This window comes from Tupaia chinensis, unplaced genomic scaffold, assembly GCF_000334495.1.
Source record: "Tupaia chinensis unplaced genomic scaffold, TupChi_1.0 Scaffold000182_1, whole genome shotgun sequence".
Classification (NCBI taxonomy): Eukaryota; Metazoa; Chordata; class Mammalia; order Scandentia; family Tupaiidae; genus Tupaia; species Tupaia belangeri.
In genome coordinates, this window is record NW_006159657.1 from 2,749,826 (window position 1) to 2,772,617 (window position 22,792).

At 45.1% G+C, this 22,792-nt stretch overlaps 1 protein-coding gene across 1 annotated transcript in view; it reads right to left on the reverse strand.

Moving 5' to 3' along the window:
* The window catches only part of TXNDC11 (thioredoxin domain containing 11), a gene marked incomplete at its 5' end in the record, with an annotated part of 70,636 nt that overhangs the window by 14,170 nt on the left and 33,674 nt on the right, over positions 1 to 22,792 (reverse strand). The window contains 3 exon segments of the mRNA XM_014587069.1: positions 230 to 1,013; positions 6,321 to 6,533; positions 8,710 to 8,822. Of these exon segments, the coding sequence (XP_014442555.1) occupies positions 230 to 1,013; positions 6,321 to 6,533; positions 8,710 to 8,822 (1,110 nt within the window).

Below are 22,792 nucleotides of genomic sequence, written 5' to 3' on the forward strand. Positions count from 1 at the left end.
TGTGTATGCCTGCAAAATCCCAGGAAGAGAATGGAAAAGGGATTTTGGTGTGGCCATTCCCTCAGGGGTGACTTCTCACTTTTCCTCTGTCTCTGTCTCTTTCCAATGAGCCCACTCACCCTATGGCAAAAACCTTAAAAAAAAAAAAAAAAAGGAGGGAATCTCAATAAAAGCTACCAAAGTTTAGGTAAACTTAACATGCTCGGTGGAGGTAAACTGCTTACAGTACCTAGGGTGAACTTCACAAGAGCTTGTTTTGGATCCAAGATATAGTGAGACTCTTCTTTCACATCAACAATTGCAGCAAATTCTTTTACACCAGTGGAGCTCGGAGCACCCAGTCTTTCTGCATACAACCAAAATAAATTTGAATCCAAAAGGTAGATGTTCAGGGTCTTATTGGTTCTGCAGCTCAGGCCTGTGAAGTTCGTGCTAGTCATGTCCACTTCAGGAAAGAGATACCTGTTCTCCTCAATGTGAGGAATGGCACTGGGGGCATCGACCTCACACTTCTTCTCCAGGGAAGAAAACGCAACGGTTGGGGCATCCTGTTCAGAATTCATGAAGCCCGCCACGCCCCTGTTTACGGTCCTGCAACATGCAGTGTAATAGCTGAAAGGGCTGTAGGAAGTTAGAAAATTGCTGCACTCGATGCTGTCTGATGCCACATGATAAAAGGTCTGCTCCTTGAGGTAGAAAGAATCCAGAGCTGCTGCCATCTCAAAGAAGCTGCACTGAGGCATGCCGATCGAGCTCGGCCGGAGGCCCACGGCGGTCTGGTTGACACACAGTTCGCAGACGTTGTGGGTCCCAGAGAGGGTGTGCCACTGGGGCAGCACCACGGTGTTACAACAGGGGGAAGCCGCAATCAGCGGCAGCTCTGGCAGCGGGGCCGGTGGTGCCGAGGCCAGGGACTCCAGCACTGGGACGTCCACGCGCCGCAGGTGCTGCAGGAGGCGCTCCACCACCTGGTCCCTGTGGCAGTTGTTGTACTCCAAGGCCACTTCGGTGATCTGAAAGACAGGGCAGGGTGGGTGAACAGCATGAGGATGACTGAGGGAGAAGCCCTGTGGTCTAGTCTGAGTCACAGGTGACAGACAGGCCAGGAAGACAGCCTCAAAGGAAGCGGCGCACACAACCTATTACTGTAAACACTGAAATGACTTCTCAACAATGAACCACTCTATTGGAGAAGCAAGGGGTCTTAGAGACATCTTAGGCCACAGTACAAGAAGTAAGCCTGGAGAGCTGAAGAGGCTTAACCAATGACAAACAATAGGTGTTCAAAGCACCAAGGGCACAATTATTATTTTTTTTTTTTTTGAGAGGTTTTGCGTGCACTCTCCAGAAAGACAGAGACAGAGAGACAGAAAGCGAGAAATCACCCCCCAGGGGGGATGGCCATGCTAAATACAATCCCTTCTCCTCCATTCTCCTCTCGGGATCTTGGGCGCGCACACACACGCGCCTGGAGTGAGTTTAAGCCATCAGGTCTGGGACTCGAACTGCAGTCGACTGTGTGGGAGTCCAGCGCTGTAGGCATTAGCCATCTGCTGGTTCCCAGGAGCAGAATTTTAATCTCTCCATTTCCCACTGAATGTATTTTCCTTTCTGCCTCTCAAACTCCTCCACCCTCAGTTCTCTCTTCAACTTCACTAATAAGTCTAAAAGCTTCCAAAACACCTAATGAGTGGATAAGACTCTTCCAGAGCATATACATTTCCAAATAAACACATGCAAAAGAGGCTACTGGGACCAGCATGTGTTATGGTGGTTAAGGCACTGGACTCCCATATGTGGCCAACTGAGGTTCAATTCCTGGACCTGGAGGCTTGAAAATCACACTAGGCGCATGTGCATCTGTGCCCAAAATCCTGGGAGAAGAAAGGATTGTAGCATGGCCCTCCCCACTAGGGGGTGATTTCTCACTTTCTCTGTCACTGTTTGTCTCTGGCAAGGGCAAAACAAGTCCCCCTATGGCAAAAACCTTTAAAAAAAAAAAAAAAAAAAAAAGGAGGTCACCAATTCGACCTGTTTCAAGGCATATCACATGCCCATCCTTTTTATTTATTTATTTTAATTTACCAGAGAGCATATGCACTCACGAGAGAGAGAGAGAGAAGGGAAGTGAGAAAGCACCCTCCATGGGGAATGGTCACCCCACAGTCCCTTCTCCCTCTCTCCCTCCTTTTAGGATTGTGGGCAGTCATGCAAATATGCCTGGCATATTTCTCAAGCCATTGGGTCTAGGACTCAACCACACAGTTGTCCATGTGGGATCCAGCCGCCTTACCCACCAATCCACGGGCTGGCCCAACACTCCCACCCATTTTCACCCATTTTACCTTCCCCCCTCAACTCCTTCCTCCTACCCTCCTCTCTGGGAAGCAGCATTCTCAAGCAAGCCACTCAGCTGATGCTCAGTTTCAGCTCAGCAGCCGCAAATCCAGCAGCTCTGACCTCAGCGTGTCTAAGCAGGCCCCTCCTTCCCATCCCCATCAGGCCTCCATGCCATGACCACCACCATTCACTCATTGTCCTCGGTGACCCTCCACACTGCCATCACTTACTTTAAAGAAGGGATTGTGGCATGGCTACCCCCAGGGGGGTCATTTCTCACTTTCTGTCTCTCCAGCAAATGCATACACCCTATTGCAAAAATCTCTCTAAAAAATAACAATAAATACAACCCTAAGCATTACACTGCTCGGTCAAATGACTTTTTTTTTTTTTGGAGAGGTGTTTACTATAGGGAGTGTGCACTCGCCAAACAGACAGAAAGAGACAGAGAGATAGAAAGCGAGAAATCACCCCCCAGGGGGGATGGCCACGCCGCAATCCCTTCTCCTCCATTCTCCTCTCAGGATCTTGGGCACGCACGCACATGCACCCGGCGTGAGTTTTAAGCTACCGGGTCCAGGACGCGAACCGCAGTCGACTACGTGGGAGTCTAGCACCATAGCCATTATGCTAACTGCTGGTTCCCTCGGTCAAATGACTTTTGGTGACTCCTGACCTACTCACAATCTGGCCCCTTGTCAAACTGCCTATTCCCTTCCGTTCATACCACCACAGCCTCCCAGAGGCCTGGCCTGAGATACTAACTCTCTCCCACCACTAAAAACCGTGTAAAACTTCATGACTCACTGTAATCTTTTGCAAAATGTCCAAGTGGAAGTGAATTAATTATATTAAGGAGAAAATTTCTAAAAAATATCTTTCTTTAGCTCTTACATTGTTAATAGCTTTCACAAAGCACCATGTAAAGAATATTATTAAGTGAAAAACATTTTGTATCCAGGAATGTTTCTGAAGAGTAGGGTATTGTTATTTTGTCCCATAAAAGGAACTGGCTTTTATGTTTCTGTTCCTTTTACACAGTAGGCAGGTTTCAAAAACACATCTCAAGTTACATCACATGATGTGTATCACTTGCTGTCTTACTGAATTTCAAGTTAACTATTAAGGAAAACTTGGCAAATAACTTTAAATGTTTGAAATAGGACCAGCTCGTGGAGTGGTGGTTAAGGCAGCTGAATCCCACATGGCTGACTACTTGGTTCAAGTCCCAGACCCGGCAGCCTGGAAAACACCATGGATGCATGTGTGTGCATGTCCAAAATCTCAAGAACAGACAGAAAACAGACTGCAGCATGGCTGTCCCCATGGGGATATTTTCTCACTTTCTCTTGCTCTTTCTCTCCCTCACCCCACCTTCTGCCCACCGGAAGCACATGTGCCTTGCAGCAAATTTTAAAAAATAAAATAAAATGCTTGCACTAAAGATGTTTCCTTGTATTGTCTTTAATCAGAGAAGTTTGAAAGTCTGAACACAGTAACATGTTTTTCTTTATGGACCCATAGGCTGTAAATGCCTCAAAGAAATGCTTTTAAAGCACAAAACAGGGACCAGCAGTTGGCGTAATGGCTATGTCGCTGGACTCCCATGTAGTCGACTGTGGTTCGCATCCTGGACCCGGTGGCTTAAAACTCACGCAGGGTGCGTGTGCGTGCGTGCCCAAGATCCCAAGAGGAGAACGGAGGAGAAGGGATTGCCGCGTGGCCATCCCCCTGGGGGGTGATTTCTCGCTTTCTGTCTCTCTGTCTCTCTCTGTCTGTTTGGCGAGCACACGCGCCCTATAGCAAAAACCTCTCCAAAAAAAAAGTAGAAAACAAGTAACAGAGACTCAGTTGGCTGAGATAAGCATTTCCTTTGATTAACAAGTTGCATAATTCACATTGTGGTATCTTATAACCTCTCTAGAGCTCTCTAGAGACACCAGGGTGTGGGCTGCCTTATGCTGGGGTCAGGAACTGTCTTTTCTGTGTGTGGCTGTGGATGCATGAGTATAGAGGAACGTGTGCCCAGGTTCACATATGTATAAGAGCAGTTCCCAGTCCTAGGTTAGGTGTGGCCACCCAATGGTCACTCCTGAAACCCTAGACTGCCCCCACCCACCCCTACAACTCTCCCAGCCATCCTTGTTTGACATGCCCCAACTCTGTTACGCTCACTCTCAAACGACCTCCCAACAAAGTAAGCTTCCTCAGTTTTCTGCCCCACAACAGGCCTAGGGTGGTGATGGAAAAATCTTCCTTAAGTACTTCTGTGGCTTCCTATATAATGGGTTGCAACTCATCTTGTGTGGTTGTGATGATCATCCCAAATGCCCAGTAACTTCTTTATCTCTGGTCAGGGTCACTACTTTCCTGATCACAGATTCTACCACTACTGCCCAAGTTCAGGTTCTTACTCTTCACTTTTCTGAAACCCTACTGCTAGGAAAACCTTCCTGGGGGCAACACACAGCTCTGGTCACATCTCCTTCATCACTGAGTCTTTGATGGTTACTCCTAAAATTCTCAGAGAAGCCACCAAGGCCCTCCCTTCCATAAATTTTTTCAAGATCTTCTCCCATTAGCCCTTTTTGCCACAAAATACCCCCTGCCCAGGACCCTGGCATGCCCAAACAAGAGAACTCTCCAGAAAGAAACTTTAAAAGTTGAAGTACAAATTCATAACCATAGCCACCACCTTGGTTAAAAACCTTACCTTTCCTACAAAGCTCTAAGCTCTTAAGATTGGATATGGTAAAGTCCTAGTCATTTGAAAGAGAAAATCATAAAATATCCAGGTAGTGAAGATTTTCTAATGAAATTAAGTTTTATTACTTTCAGCCTTTTCTACTCAGAGGAGAAAGAATGATTTTCTCCTTTCCAGCAGAGTTAGTTCCGAATGCTCGCTGGTAAAGATTATAACTTTAACAAAAGCCCTCAGAGTAGCAGTGAGGGATCTGGCATGGGATGGAGTTGCTGTCGCCCTGACCCTCTGGGCAGATGGCCACACTAGCACCGAGGGGCCCAGGGAGGCCCACATGTCTGTTTATTCCGGCCAATGGTACACAGGCTATATGAAATTGGTTTGAGCCAATTAAGGGACCCTTGAGGGGAAAAAAAAAAAACCTCAGTAAATCCAATTTAGCACTCCCAGGCTCTCTGCTAATTGTTATTACTCTAGGTGCCTCTCAGTGACTCATGTATAAAATAAACTCACACCCAGAGCTGTGTGCACCAGGTGAGGCAGTGAGAGCGGGAGGCAGAGCCACTGCTGACGCTGGTATCTCTGGAAACCACTCTAGCTCGCGCATGCCAGGAAAGGTGTGGAACACAACTGGTCTCCGTGTCGTGGCTGCTTGGCTGCGTGTCTCATTTCTGCTGCCCGAGTATGACCAAACCCCTCAGGATAATGGCATCTGCCAGGCCTGACCGTGTTTCTCCTGTCCACTCCGACAGCAGTCGTCTCAGGAAGAGGGTCATCTGGTCCTTCTCCAGAGAGGCACGGCTCTGTTTCCCTTCTTCCTCCTACTCACCCAAGACCCGAGCAGCTGTCAGAAAATGTGGCAGAGAGGCCGTGGCCGGCTCTGTTGTGGGCTGGGCTCTCCTGCCTAGTTAAAGGAGATGCTCCACAGAAGCACAGCTGTTGGCATGAAGGACTCAGTGTGGACGGAAGGAAGGCCATGTGACTGAGGTCCTCTTCCTCATAAGGCACCTTTAACGTATGTTATGGCTCTTATCATTTTTTTTCCCCAAGGTGTTTGCTATAGGATGCAAGCACTTGCCAGAGAGAGAGAGACTGAGAAGCCACCTCCTGGGGGATGGCCAGGCAGCAATTCTTTCTCCTCTATTCTCCTCCAGGGATTTGCGGCAGGTACGCACATGTGCCTGGCGTGATTTTCAAGCCACCAGGTCCCGGACTCCAACTGCGATCAGCTATGTCAGAGTCCAGCACTCTAAACATGACACCTGCTGGCCTCTCTTACCTCATCTATTAAAGGATGACTTTCGGCTAAGGGATTGAAAGGTATAAACAAAAAAAGCGCTGGTCCTTTCTTCAGCTCGTTATGCAGCAAGAGACTCTTGCCTCCATGTGGCCGCAGCCATCGAAAGAATGTCTCCCCGTTTGTCTCCCGGTTTTCTAAGGCCCACTGGTAGACGTTCTCAGCTGTGTAGTTCACAACCTCCCGGGGGAAGACCTGTGAAGGACAAATGCAGAGGACAAAGCTGAGCAAAGAAGGGCAGGACCAAGCACAACAGCTCTGCCCTCAGGAGGCCCGATCAGCCCCACCGCTGCACAGGGAGGAGAATGAGACTCAGGTGGCCACGGGCCCTGCTGCTGCACAGCTAACACCCGGGCCACTGCTGCAGATGGAGTGTTTCCTCTGCAAAAGGGGTTATAGGAGGTGACCTCCAGAGCATGTGATTCATCTTTTTTCCTCTTAGACAGACTTGCCTATCAAAAAATAACTCCCCCACCTATCGTGGTGGTAACTCCCTCTAACACCTTGTCCCTAGGAGAGCAATAAAATGTTACTGCATGTTTTCGAAATGACCAAGGTATACCTGGGGGAACAGAAACCAGAGTCTAGGGTTATTCTGACTTTTTACCTAGGTAAAAACTTCTCTGAGAAGGTCCCCTGACCACCCCACCTAAGAGCAAATACTCAAGGAATGGAGTCTGCAAGGGGACATGGGGCTCCCTCCCCACCAGGACCCCATTTTATGGGTCAAATGCTGCCCCACATGGGTAGGAACAGAACCTCCACAAGGCAGGGGCATGTCTGTTTTGCTCACCTGCATCCCTGTGACTAGATGAACACCTGGCACAGAGACAGGACATTTGAGCAAGCCAGTGAGAGACCTAGACTTGTACAGGGCCATAGATCACACCTTGTATGGACAGATGAAGGAAAGAGACACTTAGCTTTCTTTGTTTTGTACGTGAACATAAAATTATTTTTGAAATTCCAATGATATGCAACACCGGTTGCAAGGAGAACTGCTAAAGGGTTCACAAAATGAGACCTTAGATAGCCCTAACATGGAGATTTAAATGACCTCACAACAAATATGTTCACTACTTCTATTTTTTTTTAAATACTGGCATCCCATACTATTTCATCTAGTAAAGAGTTCTACTACTAAACCAACTGGTCAGCCTTAAAAGCTAACCAGTGGAAGCAGAAGCCCCAATACGTGTTTCAGTGTCGCTACACAGTCTTGACTGTTTTTCTCCATCTGTGTTAAATTTCCTCCTTAGGACCCTTCGTTATAAATATGATCTACGTAGACTGTATATCACGCTGAAAAGAAGGGCATAGGAAATGATAGCAAAAGCAGATGAAGTAGAAAGAAGCTTAGACAGAGGCACAAAGGGAGTGGGTGGATGGTTGAGAACAGTCGCAGCAGTAATTCTCAAAGTGAGTTGATGGAAATCTGAAAAACATACTCAAACATTGAAATAAACGTTTCTATTTGGAAAACAAAAACTATCTCTGACTTCAGGACTATAAAACTACAAGAAGCAAAGCACACCTCTGGGCTAGAAATATACAGAAGCTAGGGTGACTGGCAAGGGAGGGGGCACCCCCTGGAGAGGGCCAGACAGTAACTCAGAAGGCACAGACTTACAGGTGGCACCAAGGGGGAGTGCGAGTGTAAAAAGGCCAGGTACGCTGGGCACAGAGCTGTCGATCCTGCACATCACTGACAGTCGATGTTAGAGAGACAGAAAACACTTAAGAAAATAAACACTCCATGATGGGGCTGAGGAAGGAGCAGTGACCAGAGCAGAAGCACAGGATTAAGCAGGGCACAGGTCAACGCTCACAAAGAGCGGAGGTGCAGGTGCTCCATCAAAAAGCAAATGAAACCAGGGAACAAAGGCAACAATGGAAAACCGAGGTTCTCTGGGAGAGAAGCCATCAACTGCTCACTGTGACTTGACAAGAACTCCAAAAACCCATTCCATCAGCTGGGAGAAAAGCATGGCACGTTACCACCCTTCATGGAAGGAACCAAGGAGCATCTCTTCACCCACGGACACCAGCCTCCGAGAACAGGGGCCCAGAGCAGTGATTCTCCAACAGAGTAACTGCAAGTTCACCCAAGAAGGAAAACTAACAAAGCCATACCAAAATCTAAACATATTCACCAAGGAGACTAGATGTTAACTCAGAGCCTTCTAATGCATGGGTTCTCAGGCTGGGACATGGACTCTAGGGCTGAGGAACGCTTGATCTGCACATAAAATCCTGTGTGCCTTCCTAGGGACAGTATCCACAGATTTGACCCAATTCTCAAAAGGAGTCTATGACCTAGACAAGGTAAAGAACCACTGCACTAATATAAATGTGATTTCAAAATACTTACAAGAGATGTGTTGAAATGTCTATGTAAATACACACTTCCAGAGTGTACTAAGGATACCAGTTTCGCAAGATGTTTATTTGTGATAACCCCAAATCGTACTGTTCCTAGGTAATCTGAAACAGAAAATTTTCCTTTATTAAAGAAAAGGCCTATGCCTTAAAACAACCACAAAACCCAGTGATCAAGTCTCAGTGCACAAATCCCCTCAGCCAAGCTCCTTCTGGTGACCTAGATAGGGAAGGAACCCTCCTCCTGAAACAGACCTCAGCCCTTCAAACCACCAAGTCTACTCTGATAGGAACCTCTCTGACAAACACCTGTGCTGAGGAGCCCATATGTCCCTCTGTGAGGACATGACCTGTCCCCTGGAAACCCTGTCTCCCTGGCTCATAAGGCCCACCTCAGAGCCGAGGCACGTGCTGTTTCTGGACACTTCCTAAGGCTGGCTTCTTATCACTCTTCTCAGCTCACATCTTCTCTGACACCACCTAACAGCAAATACTCAGGGAACAGGGTCTGAAAGGGGACCTGGGGCTCCCCACCAGGACCCTATTTTATGTATTCCACTTTAAAAAGTCTACATAATCTTATTCATGTAGTTAAGAGTTTCTTGATCCAACTTCCTCTTCAGAATGTAAGCTCACGTAATTAGAGACCTTTACTGCTGGTACCCCAGCACCTACAGCAATGCCTGGGGCATATAATAAGAAGGATCAGTAAGTATTTGTTGAATGAACGAGCCTAGCATATACAAAGAACTCACATAAATCAGTAAGAAAAAGAAGCCAGTTCGAAATGGGCAAAGCACAGGAAGGGATGTACATGGCCGACATGTAGAAATACGCTCAACGTCAACTCAACTACCTCAGAGGAAGGCAAATTAAGACAAAGAACCACTCTGACCCTCAAACTGCCCTAAGCTCAAGCTTAGACAGAGGCACAAAGAGAGTGGGTGGACGGTGAAAAAACAGGAAATAAGAAGCGGCGATGACCAGTAGAGAAAAGAGCATTCTGATACAACGCTGGTAGAGAAGGTAGGCACACAGCCACTTGGGAGAGTGGTCTTGCTGGGGTTACATGAGGGCTGGACCCTGCCAGCACCTCCACTTCCAAGTCACGTGCAAGGATATTCACCAAGAAATACTCTGTAGATGTCACATCCAATGAGGCAGGGATATCAATACAGCACAAATAGACCTCCAAGACATGTGGGTGATAAAAGCAAGCCAAAGAAGATGAAGTGTATCCTTTGTGTTTAAGGGGAAAAAAAGAACCATACACTCACAAAAATATGCCCTCCCATGCCCACACTTCCACCCCGCACATAAGTTTAGAAAAGTGTAAAGAATCTGGGACCAGCAGTTGGTGTAGTGGCTATGTCGCTGGACTCCCATGTAGTTAACCACAGTTCGAGTCCCAGACCCGGTGGCTTAAACTTACACTGGGCGCATGTGCGTGCGTGCCCAAGATCCTGAGAGGAGAATGGAGAAGGGATTGTGGTGTGGCCATCCCCCCCTGGGGGGGGATTTCTCACTGTCTCTCTCTGTCTTTCTGGCAAGCGCACATGCCCTATAACAAAAAGCTCTCCCTCTCAAAAAAAAAAAAAAAAAGGAATCTGAAAGGATAGTAGCAGCCGTTTGGTGTTGGGGAAGAGAAACCAAAGAATACTTGATCTTTATGTATGCCATTTTCATTTCCCTTCATGAATTATATGATAATATAATATTTGGGTGATTATAAAAATATTAAGTGTTACAGGAGGATGAATAATACAATGTAGAAAGTGGTGTGGTGTTTAAGGATATTGGACTCCCACATGGCTGACCACGGTTCAAGTCCTGGAGCTGGTGGCTGGCACACTCCTCCCACCTCCCATCAAATTAAAAATAAATAAAGTTAAATAGAATAATTCTTTAAAAAAAAAAAAAAAGAGTGTATAAAAAAGTGCATTCTTAGTGTCAAAAGGTGGCTTGGAGGTTAAGGTGGCTGGATCCCACATGGCTGACTTCAAGGTTCAAGTCCTGGACCCAAAGGGTTAAAAATCACATTGGGGGGCTGGCAGGTGGCGTGATGGTTAAGGGCGCTAGACTCCCAAATGGCCAACTGCAGTTCAAGTCCTGGACCTGGCAGCTTGCTTTCTCACTTTCTCTCTCTCTCACTCTGTCCCTCTCTGATCAAATTAAAATAAATAAATGAATAAAGTTAAATAAAATACTTAAAGAAAGAAAGAAAGAAAGAAAGAAAGAAAGAAAGAAAGAAAGAAAGAAAGAAAGAAAGAAAGAAAAAAGAAAAGAACAGAACAGAACAGAACATTGGACATGTATTCATGAATTCTGAAAATCCCAAGAAGAGAACGGAGGTGAAGGGATTGTGGTGTGGCCATCCTCCCTGGGGGGTGATTTCTCACTCTCTCTCTCTCTCTCTCTCTCTTTCTAAGTCCATGTACCCTATAGCAAACAAACAAACAAACAAATAGAAGTATATTATTTCCTATCTCTTTTCTGCTTTATTAGATGTTAAATAAACTGTAAATGTTACCAATTATACCCAAGTTGTTAAAGTATAAAAAGATTACAGTCATAAACACACGAAGTTCCCACCTTCCAGCAATGGTACCCTCTTTCTCTTGGATAAGGTGTAGCTGACAAAGATAAAGTGGGAATAAATATGTCTCTTCTGCCATGGAGGACAATCTTTAATATAAAACTGATGAGTTTAAAGTGGCACAAAACAAAAAACACACAGGAAGAATAAACCAGAAATTGAAGCACTGTTACCTGTAGGGGTGGGTGGGAAAAGGGGAAGTAGGAACTGGAGGGCAGGGCTGAGGAGGCTGGCTCTCTGAGCAGAAGTTGTCCTACTGGACTCCTAGGGACATGTGATAGTCACATGCCCTTCACATAATCCAAAGGAAACAAACCATTAAAACCAAGTGACATGTGGCAACCCAACATAGAATACCACACTCACAAATAAACCTAACTGTTGCCAACGAGTGACACTGCAGTGAAAGGGGCGGTGGGGAGGGGGTATGAACTAAACTAAGTGACTGGAAAACAGTAAGTAGCTTGACCGGCTGCTGTAGAACTATAGGCAGAAAAAACTGTGTACAGGGCCGCTCAGCCGCTCAGAGAAATGCACCGTTCAAGCAACACTGGGTTTGTGTTGACCTGCACACTGAGCTGCATACGCCAGGTGAACATCGTGATCCTACTGATAGCTAGCTTGGAAGGCTGGGGGTGCTGTGCTGTGAGAACCTGTTGAAGGCACCTGTCTTTTTTTAATTTAAAAAAAAAAAAAGAAAGAAAGAAACTGGGACTAGCAGGTGGTATGGTAACTGAGGCGCTAGATTCCCAAAAGGCCAACTGTGGTCTGAGTCTCAGACTGGGCAGCTTGAGAATCACAACAAGTAAATAGGTAAATAAATCATTTTTCTTAAATTGTGGGGTTTTTTGCTAGAGGGTATGTACAATCACCAGAGAGGGAAAAAAGAAAGCATTCCCACTTCCCCCCCACCATGGGGAATGGTCACACCACAATCCCTTCTCTTTGGATTTGGGGCCTGCACACACACACCTGGCACATTTCTCAAGCTACTGGGTCCAGGACTCAAACCACAGGATCAGCCATGTGGGATCCCATTGCCTTAACCACCAGGCCACAGAGCTGGCTCCAGGGGGTGTCTTTCTTTCTCTTACTCTCATGAAAAAAAACTACTTTGATGTAAAAAAAAAAAAAGAATTGTATAAAAATGTTGTAAATATAGTAAGTATGTTTCTCACAGGAGTGTAAGTTAGGAATTCTGGAACTACTAACTTATTTACTTCTTTTAAGTAAATATATTGTCATAATGAAAACCAGGATTCTCACTGTTTGAATAAAAAGTTACATATTAAGAGGAGGCTAAAAATGTGTTAGATTGGGGTTGGGAAGTGGCAATGGTAAGGCACTGGGCTCCAGGATGTCTGACGCAGATCAAGTCTCAAATGTGGCAGCTTGCTTTCTCATTCTCTCTCTCTCTCTGGTCAAAAATTCAAATAATTAAATACATAATTCTTTTTTAAAAAATGTGTTAGATTGAAATCAGAGAAAATTAGTATAAAGTGTATTACACAGAGAGGAATAATATAGAAGTATAGATAACATACATATGCATAGGTATAAATACATATACTTCCCAAATATTATTTTTTTAAGAGATTTTTGCTATAGAGTCATGTGCTCTCCAGAAAGACAGAGACAGAGAGACAGAAAGTGAGAAATCATCTCCCAGGGATGATGGCCATGCCGCAATCCCTTCTCCTCCATTTTCCTCTCAGGATCTTGGGCATGCACGTACATCATGAGTTTAAGCCACAGGGTCCGGGAATAAAACCATGGTTGACTACATGGGAGTCCAATGACATAGCCATTACACCATCTGCTGGTCGCTACTTCCCAGTTCTACCTGCTGAAAGAACCTACAAGCTAAAGATATCCTGATACCAAAGAGCCCATCTCTCACCCAGATCTTGATTTCCAAATGCTATTCTCTTAAAAAAGAAACTGGGCTCTTGGTGAAAAGGTAGATTGCAGAGTTGGAGCCAGGAAAGTAAAAATTAAGTCTAAGGGACCAGCAGTTAACGTAATGGCTATATTGCTGGACTCCCATGTAGTCGACTACGGTTCGTGTCCTGGACCTGGTGGCTTAAAACTCACGCCAGGCACATGTGCATGCGTGTGTGCCCAAGATCCCAAGAAGAGAATGGAGGAGAAGGGATTGTGGCGTGGCCATCCCCCTGGGGGGTGATTTCTCGCTTTCTGTCTCTCTCTCTCTGTCTGGCGAGTGCACGCACCCTACAGCAAAAAAAAAAAAAAAAACAATTAAGCCTAAAATACCTGGTCACGTCAGAGTAAAGAGGTGCTCATGAAAGGATGGGGCTTATCCAAAGGACATAGGAGCCAACTGAAGGCAGTCCTAATGATTAAAGCTGGAACAATCTGAGCAACAAAAATAAATGAGGAGAGTACATAGAACAAAATAAATACCCATGACTACATAATATTAATATGTGAGAAGAGTCACCTCCTCTTCATAGAGAATTCCATTAATAATGAGGGAAGATTGAGGGACACCACTTGAACCCCACAGTAGTTGCAGAAGAGATCCGCGATGGACACTAAAATCAGTGCGCAACAGTTTTGCTGAAACTTTTTTTCTTGGAGAGTTTTTGCCATAGGGCACGTGCACTCGCCAGACAGACAGAGAGAGACGGAGAGACAGAAAGCGAGAAATCACCCCCCAGGGGGGATGGCCACGCCGCAATCCCTTCTCCATTCTCCTCTCAGGATCTTGGGCACGCACACACACGCACCCAGCGTGAATTTTAAGCCACTGGGTCCGGGACTCGAACCACGGTCGACTACATGGGAGTCCAGCAACATAGCCATTAAGCTAACTGCTGATCCCAGTTGTGCTGAAATTTTAGTTTGTTTCTTTCATGATAGAAAGAGATAGAGACAGAGAGAGAGGACTTCCAACTGGGCCTTCACACTGTGAGCCATCCCCATCCTAAGCCAACCAGGACGGACACACACACTGTCTGGCGTAGTCACGGAGCGTCCAGGATGCATACCCGGGACCTTTCCAGTTTGCTTCAGTATTGTGAAGCATTTTGCAGAGCACAAAGTTACTGTAGTGCTGCCACAGCTGGCTAGGTGGGCAATAATTGGAAAGGACACTTTGCATAGTGGCTACGTATCTTCCCCCAAAGTATTTATTAGTTACTAAGAAAAAGACAGCAACTTTTCAGTGGCATAACCCAGCAAACACTATATTAACCGCATTATCGTCCCTAACACTACCAGTAGGAGAACCACTTGTCATCCTGAGCTTTCTGGTAAGAAATACTGAGCACTGTTCCTGTGGTATTCTTGACATAAATATAATCTTATTCCAATTGCAAGAAAATATCAGCTAAAACAAAACTGAGGGATGGTTGACAAAACACCTCCACAGTATTCTTCATGTCAAGGTCATAAAAGACAAAGGCAGAGGAGCTGCCATTGGTTGGAAGAGTCTGAGAAAAGGAACTAAATACAATGCGGGATCCCAAATTGGATCCTGGAACAAAAACAGACATTAGTGGAAACACTAGAGCTATTCAGATTAGGTCTCCGGTTTAGTTCACAGTACTATATTAAAGTTTTAGTTTTGACGAAACCACCTTAGCGAATGGCTATGTAAGATGTTAACAATGGGAAGTCTGGATGAAGGCAGGTAATTAGAAAACTCTTGTTCTATTTTCTGCAACTTTTCTCTAAATATAAAATTAAAGATTAAAAAAAAATTTAGTAACACAACATATAAGTTCAGATCCCAAAGCTACCAGAAGGAAAAGCAGGACCTGAGGATATGAACTGGTAAAACCAAAACAACATTCTGAATCTTGTGGCTAGTCACAGTCAGGAGAGAAGAAAAAAAAGCAGTGGCCATCAGGAAGGCCATTCGACATCTGTCAAAGTCATCATCATGATGTACTGGAGCAAAGGAATAAGACACAACCTCACCCCAAAGTTAAAAGGGCCAGTCGAGGAGGCCGGCAGGTGGCATGGTGGTAAAGGTGCTTGACTCCCACATGGCTGACCACAGTTCGAGTCCTGGACCTGATAGCTTGCTTTCATGCTTTCCCTCTCTCTGTCTCTCTCTCTAGTCAAATTAAAATAATAACAATAATAACAAATAATTTTTAAAGGACTATTCAAGAACTACTGAAGTACATTAATAGGAATGGACAGGGGTCAACAGGTGGCATGGTAGTTAAGGCACTGGTCTCCCACATGGCTGATAGCAGTTCAAGTCTCAGACACAGCAGCTTGAAACTCATGCCAGGCACGAGTGCATGCATGCCCAAAAACCTGAAAGGAGACTGGAGAAGATATTGCAGTGTGGCCATCTCCCCTGGAGGATGATTTCTCACTTTTCCTCTCTCTGGTGAGTGTACATGACTTATGGCAAAAACTTTTAAAAGGAAAAAAAAAAGACAATCTGCTTATACAGGACAAATTCTAACATGCTCTAACATAGTATAATTTTGAAACTTTATTTTTCACACAGAGAAATTTACAAAAACTGCACTTCTCTGTGAGTTCCTGCATATGGTGGAGTTCTTGCTGGAATATGCAGCTTAAATGTGCAGTCCACATGAACAAAGAACATTTGGACTGGCTGCGGAAGTTTACAGTGTATGAATGACGAAAGAAATTGCACTTCTCATCTCCATATCCAGAGCACTCTTGGTTAACAGTGCTGGGGCTTTCTACAATAGGGTCTTTGTCACTTATAAAATGAATTCTTTGTCCTAAAAGTAATGACGCTTCAGTATTTTAATTATGAACTCTGAATTCGCTGGACAATTTAAAAGAGAATTATACTCCCCTTCTACCAAAAATGGTCCAACAATGGTAAGAGCTCATTCAATTAAAAAACAAAAACTCTTGATACAGTCCATTAGCCTGGTATCTGGCCATTTTAAGATCTCTATTAACCACTGCCTGACAATTGGTGTCAAGGATCACTACAAGATGTAACCAACTCTTGAAAGAACACCTGGGTAAAGACCCGTTGCTTGGTCACTAAGCAATTTCAGCAGTGGCTTCAGCAGGCACCTAAGTAGTCAAGGGAACCATGGAATGGCTGGGGGCTGTCCCAACTCGTGGAGGAGAATGGCTAGTTTGCTGAGCCCCTGGTCTTGTGTCCCTTAGCTAAAGGCAGCCATGGCACACACAGCCACCATCACAGTTCACAACAGCACATGCCCCGAACGTGGGGCTGGGAGACCCGATGATCATGCTGACATCCACACTGCTCGCTGTGCCATGGTTAAGTCTGCTTTGATCCATCTGACCTCGCTGACTTTCAGTACTTAGGCAGATTTACTCCTGGTCATCTGTTTGTTCATTTGTTTTTTCAAAGTGAGAGAGAGTACAAGAGGGTATGTGTGTAGTGGGTGGTGGAGGGATAAGTATTTTTTATAGTATCGTGCCTTGTGACCCTCCTGCCCCAGCCTCCCAGTCAGCTAGGCCCCCAGGTACGTGTCAGCACACCGACCTATTTAGGTTGGGCCAGGAACCAAACCCAGAACGCCCATGTGGCCTCGGCCACAACATAGCAGCATCCTCCCTCTTACACTATCAGACTGAGATTCCTGGCCATCTTCATAATGATGGGGGCTCTTCTCTGCCACTAACAGAATCACCACTGACCCCCACCCCAGGTATAGCTTTGGTTGCCCTTCACCACTGTCACCATCACGTTATGGCGACCACCTACACCGAGAAAGTAAAGATCTGAAATCCCATCTGGTTCCCACTCAGATTCATCTGGCTCACTCTCCTCTACAGCCTCCTTGATTGCTTGCTTGCTTTCATTCAAATAATTATTTATTTAATTTATTATTATTATTTAATTTGACCAGAGAAAGGGAAAGTGAGAAAGTAACCCACCAGGTCCAGGACTGGAACCACAGTTGACTATGTGAGAGTCAAGCATCTAAACTACCACGCCACCTGCTGACCCCAAAGAGAAGAACTTGATGCAGCAATCCTCCAACCTCCAGTAGTTTCTGCAGTAGGGCAGGAGCCACCACGACCCTCTACACTTTTCATTAAGGTTTTTTGGTTTTGATTTTTCACATAATATTTAAATATCAGACGATTATGCTTGGTATAATTTGCCTTAACTTGAATTTTTAATATTAAAACTTCAGTTTAATATTAGGGTCATGTACATTCTCCTGGGTTGCTGAGAAAGTTGTGACATATTTTTGTATGGAAAAATACATCCTGACTTTTCTAACAACTTAATAAGCCATGAACCACAGAAAGAATAAAGAATTGACTTTTAAACTGTACTTTAAAATAAATAAAAAGAGGTCCTCCCAGAAACAAAAGCTACACAATTAATATTCACCAGCTAACAGACTACCAGTCCCACATGCTAAAACATTAACTCAAGGGTGTGCCCACAGGAGACTTGGTTATTTTGCTCAACGACTGCTTCCTGCAGGATGCATGGTCCTGCAATGAGGCACATGTCCAATGTCCAAGCCACTATTCCAGATGGAGCTGTTAGCCACATGTCGCTACTCAACACTGGAAATATGAGCAATGAGGAGCTGAGTTCATTTTATTTATTTATTTTTGTTTGTTTTAAAGAATGTTTGATTGATTGATTGATTGATTTATCTATCTATCCCCCATGAGTTTTGCCGGGGGTGGGGGGGTGGGGGTGGGGGAGAATGAGAAAGCAAGCTGCCAGGTCCGGGACTTGAATTGCAGTCAGTCATGTGGGAATTCCAGCGTCTTAACTACCACACCACCTGCTGGCCCCAGTTCATTCTATTTTGATTAAGTAAAATTTTAAAGTAATACTCAACTTGGTTAAGTATATTTAAAACAGCTTGGGTTATGTGAATCACAGGAGAATCTCCTGGGGCCAGGGTTCAAACCAGTCAGCCATATGGGATCTGGCTTTTTTAACCACTAGGCTACAGAGCTGACCCTATGAATCACTTTTATAACTATAAATTTTACAAAATCTAAACATACATCAGGGTCAGCTTGGTGGCCTAAGGGTTGATAGTGTCAGAGCCTGGGCCAACTCATGACCTGTGGCTAAGGTAGTCAGATCTCACAAGGCCAGTCCTATGGCTTGGGTCCCAGACCCAGCAATGTGAGAAACACGCCAGGCATATATGTGTGCTCAAAATCCTGACAGGATGGAGAGATGGAGAAGGGACTGAGGCACAGTCATTCCCCATAGGGGGCTGTCTTTCTCTCTCTCTCCCCCTTTGTCTCTCTGGCAAGTGTACATGTTCTCCCACAAAATTGTAAAAATAGAGAGAGAGAGAGAGAGAAGAGAGTTGGTGTCTATATGGTCAACTGCAGTTAGTGCCCCAGCATTCAGAGCTTCAAAGTCACACCAGGAGCCCAGGTATGCACACCCAAAATCCTGACAGGATGGAGAACTAGAGGGGAAAGATTGTGACCACACCCCACTGAGATGCTCCCTGCTAGCCGCCCTGCGAGTGCATATGCCCTCTGGCAATAAAATAAATATTCATCAAGTATTTCTAAGAAAACTCAGCACATGAATTGAGATGTGCTGATAAATATAAAGTGTAAAAGTACAAGATACTTTTCCAAGACAGTTCAAGAAACAGGATATAAAAATCTCAATAATTTTGGGGCCAGCAGTTAGCGTAATGACTATGTCACTGTACTCCCAAGTAGTCAACCACGGTTCGGCATGGCCATCCTCCTGGGGGGTGATTTCTTGCTTTCTGTCTCTTTCTGGTAAGCGCATGCGTTCTATAGCAAAAACCTCTCCAAAAAAAAAAAAAAAAGAACTCAATAATTTTATGCTGATTACATATTGAAATGATAATCTGGATATACTATGTTAAATCAAACAGATTAATTTTACCTGTCTTTGAAATTTTTTTTAGGTTTTTGGCACAGGGCACATGTGTTCACCAGAGAAAGACAAAGACAGTGAGAGGGAGAATGAGAAATCGCTCCCCGTGCCAGGGGGAATGGCTACTGGATGGCAGGTAGCCATTCACAGTCCTTTCTCCTCCACTCTCCTCCCGGGATTTCAGGCACACGTGTACATGCACTCAGTGTGAGTTTCAAGCCGCCAGGTCCAGGACTCGAACTGCAGTCAGTTATGTGGGAGTCCAGCACTTTAACCACTACACCACCTGCTGGCCCCTCTTTTACATTTTTAATGTAGCCATTAGAAACTTTTAAATTAAGTATGTATTCATATTATATTTCCATTGGATTGTACTAGGACAGTAAATAAAAAAAAATCTATTCATTCATCTCAGGAACAAAATTAGGCTGAGATGGTAACTTCAGCAGCCAGTAACTTGTTTTGTGGGTTTCTTTTTTTCCTTTTTTTTTTTTTAATAGCCAAACAAAACTTTAATGGCAGTTTTAAAAAATCGGGTGTCTGATAGGCAGGTCAATAAGTCACAATAACAGGCAAATATCTTGAAAGAATACATAAAACAAAGTTTCTTGAATTTTTTTTTTTTTCATGAAAATCGCTACAACAGCAGAGAATCATCATTTTTTTTTTTTTTGGAGAGGTTTTTGCTATAGGGCACGTGCACTTGCCAGACAGACAGAGAGAGACACAGAGACAGAAAGCGAGAAATCACCCCCCAGGGAGGATGGTCACACCGCAATCCCTTCTCCTCCATTCTCCTCTCGGGATCTTGGGCACGCACACACACGCACCCGGCGTGAGTTTTAAGCCACTGGGTCCGGAACGTGAACCACGGTCGACTACGTGGGAATCCAGCGACATAGCCATTACGCTAACTGCTGGTTCCCGAGAATCATCATTTTTAAGAAAGTGCCCCTCGGAGACCAGCAGGTAGCTTGGAGGTTAAGGCGCTGGACACTCCCACATGGCCAACCACAGTTCAAGTCCCGGATTTGGTGCCTTTCTCTCCTTCTCTCTCTCTCTAGTCATGTTAAAAATAAATGAATGTATAAAGTTAAATAAAAAATTCTGTTTAAAAAAAAAAAGTGCTCCTCTCCTTCAGAAAGAAAAATATAGCTTGAGACCTCGTGACTCTAGCTAGACTGAGTTCCTGAGGTTAATTCTCCCTGGGAGGCAGGGTGGGCAGCCCTTGATGTACAACATACAGGGCTACAGGGCCCAAGGATACACTGAAGGACCAGACAACAGTTGGAGCTGAACAAGGAATTTTTTTTTTTTTTGGAAGAAGTTTTTGCCATAGGGTGTGTGCGCTCGCCAGAGAGAGAGACAGACAGAGAGATAGAAAGCGAGAAATCGCTCCCCAGGGGGGGATGGCCACGCTGCAATCCCTTCTCCTCCATTCTCCTCTCAGGATCTTGGGCATGCACGCTCACACGCCCGGCGTGAGTTTTAAGCCACTGGGTCCAGGACGCGAACCGCGGTCGACTACATGGGAGTCCAGCGACATAGCCATTATGCCAACTGCTGGTCCCTGAACAAGGAATTCTTTACAGTTGGCTGGCTACCTGCCATCCAGGAGTCTTTGTGAGCTAACCTTGCAGGAATCATGGAAAGAAATGGAATACAGAGTGAGCAGCCTTTATTCGACACACTTAAGACCAAAAGTGTTTCAGAGATTTTTACATGACTTTGGAGTATCTGTATAAACATAAAGAGTGACCTTGAGGACAGGACCCAAGAAGAAACACAGAATTCACTTACGACACCTACACTTACAGCCTGAAGGTAATTTTCCATATTTTCATACTGCAGTGTTTTGACTGTGACCTATAGTATGACGACAAGGGTGGAAATCTCCACTTACGGTGTCATGTAAACACTCAAAAAGTTTTAGATTTTGGAAGACTTGGGATTTAGGGATTTTGGATTAGGTATGCTCAACCCATGTCAGGTCAAGAGAAATATTCCTGGGCCATCAGGTAGCACAGAGGTTAAGGTGGCTGCATCCCACAAGACTGACTGAGTAGTTCCAGTCCCAGACCTGGTGGCTTAAAATGCCATGCACGTGTGCATGCATGCCCAAGATCCCAAAGGGAGAATGGAGGAGAGGGGACTATGGCATGGCCATCCCTCAAGGGCAGAGGTTTCTCACTTTCTCTCTCTCCAGTGAGCACATGCATCCTATAGCAAAAACTAAGCAAATAAATGTGGAAGAAAAAAGAATCTTTAGGGACCAGCAGTTGGCATAATGGCTAATACTTTTGATTCCTTGCCTAGGAGTCTTAACTTCCAAATATGAGAACAAAAACCAAAAACTCAGAGCAGTTCAATAAACACAGGACACCTTAAAAATAGTAGAAAATGTTATAAAACAATTAGTGAAGGGGCCAGCAGATGGCGTAGCAGCTACCTCACTGAATTCCTCACTTGGCATCTCCAGGAGAAGGGATTGTGGCATGGCCATCCCCCCCGCCCCCCAGGAGGGGGGTGTGATTTCTTACTTTCCCTTCTCACTGTCTCTGTCTCTCTCTCTGGCGAACACATGCGCTCTAAGCCAAAAACCTGTTTAAAAAAATTTAACAACAATAAAAAAAATTAGTGAAGACAATGCAATATTTTTTTTGGGGGGGGGGGGAGTTTTTGCTATAGGGCATGTGCGCTTGCCAGAAAGACAGAGACAGAGATAGAAAGCGAGAAATCACCCCCCAGGGAGGATGGCCACACCACAATCCCTGCTCCTTTCTCCTCTTGGGATCTTGAGTCAATCTTGCCTGTAAGTCCTTGCTTCCCCAAAGCCTTTAAAAATGTCATATACAGGGTGAGAAAACCCTACCCCCTTTAGACCTCAATCTAACAGATAAGGTTTATTATGCAAGGTAGCCACTTTTCATGTGCCCTGACAGTTCTACCAGCAAATCACAGCAGCATAAAGTGCCACCTGGTGGACTGGAGGGGTACTATACTGGAATTAGAAGTTGTAATCAATTCCTCTGACGAGAAAAATCACAAGAACAGTATTTCCCAAAGTGTGTTCCTTAGAAAACTATCGCCACCAGGTTCCCTTGTCAACTAAGCTTAGGAATTCCCAAGTGGCAGAAAGGAATAGCAACATTATCTTAATAGTTCAGGGTATTTTCAAGGTGACCCGTGAATTTCAATTCAGTTCACTGGGACCCTAATGTTAGGAGACAGTGAGGAGTCAGGGAGGACAGACCAGACAGTGGCTCCACCTCGCTCTGCTGGGAAGTATTCCATACACCTGCCTCTGGAGCCAGAAGGGCCAGGCAGAGACGTGGTGATGGCGGGGGGTGGGGGGGGATCCGAAATGTTCAAAGTCATGCAGCTAAAATCCTCCTCCAGTGTCCGTTAGGAATCACCCATTTTACCACTTTAGTGCACTACATCAGAGGCATTAGAGTTGTAGGAGTGAAATAAAGCGTGGCCTCAGGTACTCAGTCGATATTATCTGAACAAACCAGCTCCTAATGTGGAGGGCCAGTGCTTCCAAACTCTGTGGTGAGAAAAGCAGCAGTGCAAGAGGCAGGTACGAGGTGCCACCAGAAAGAAAAAGAAGGTTGGACCTGCTGA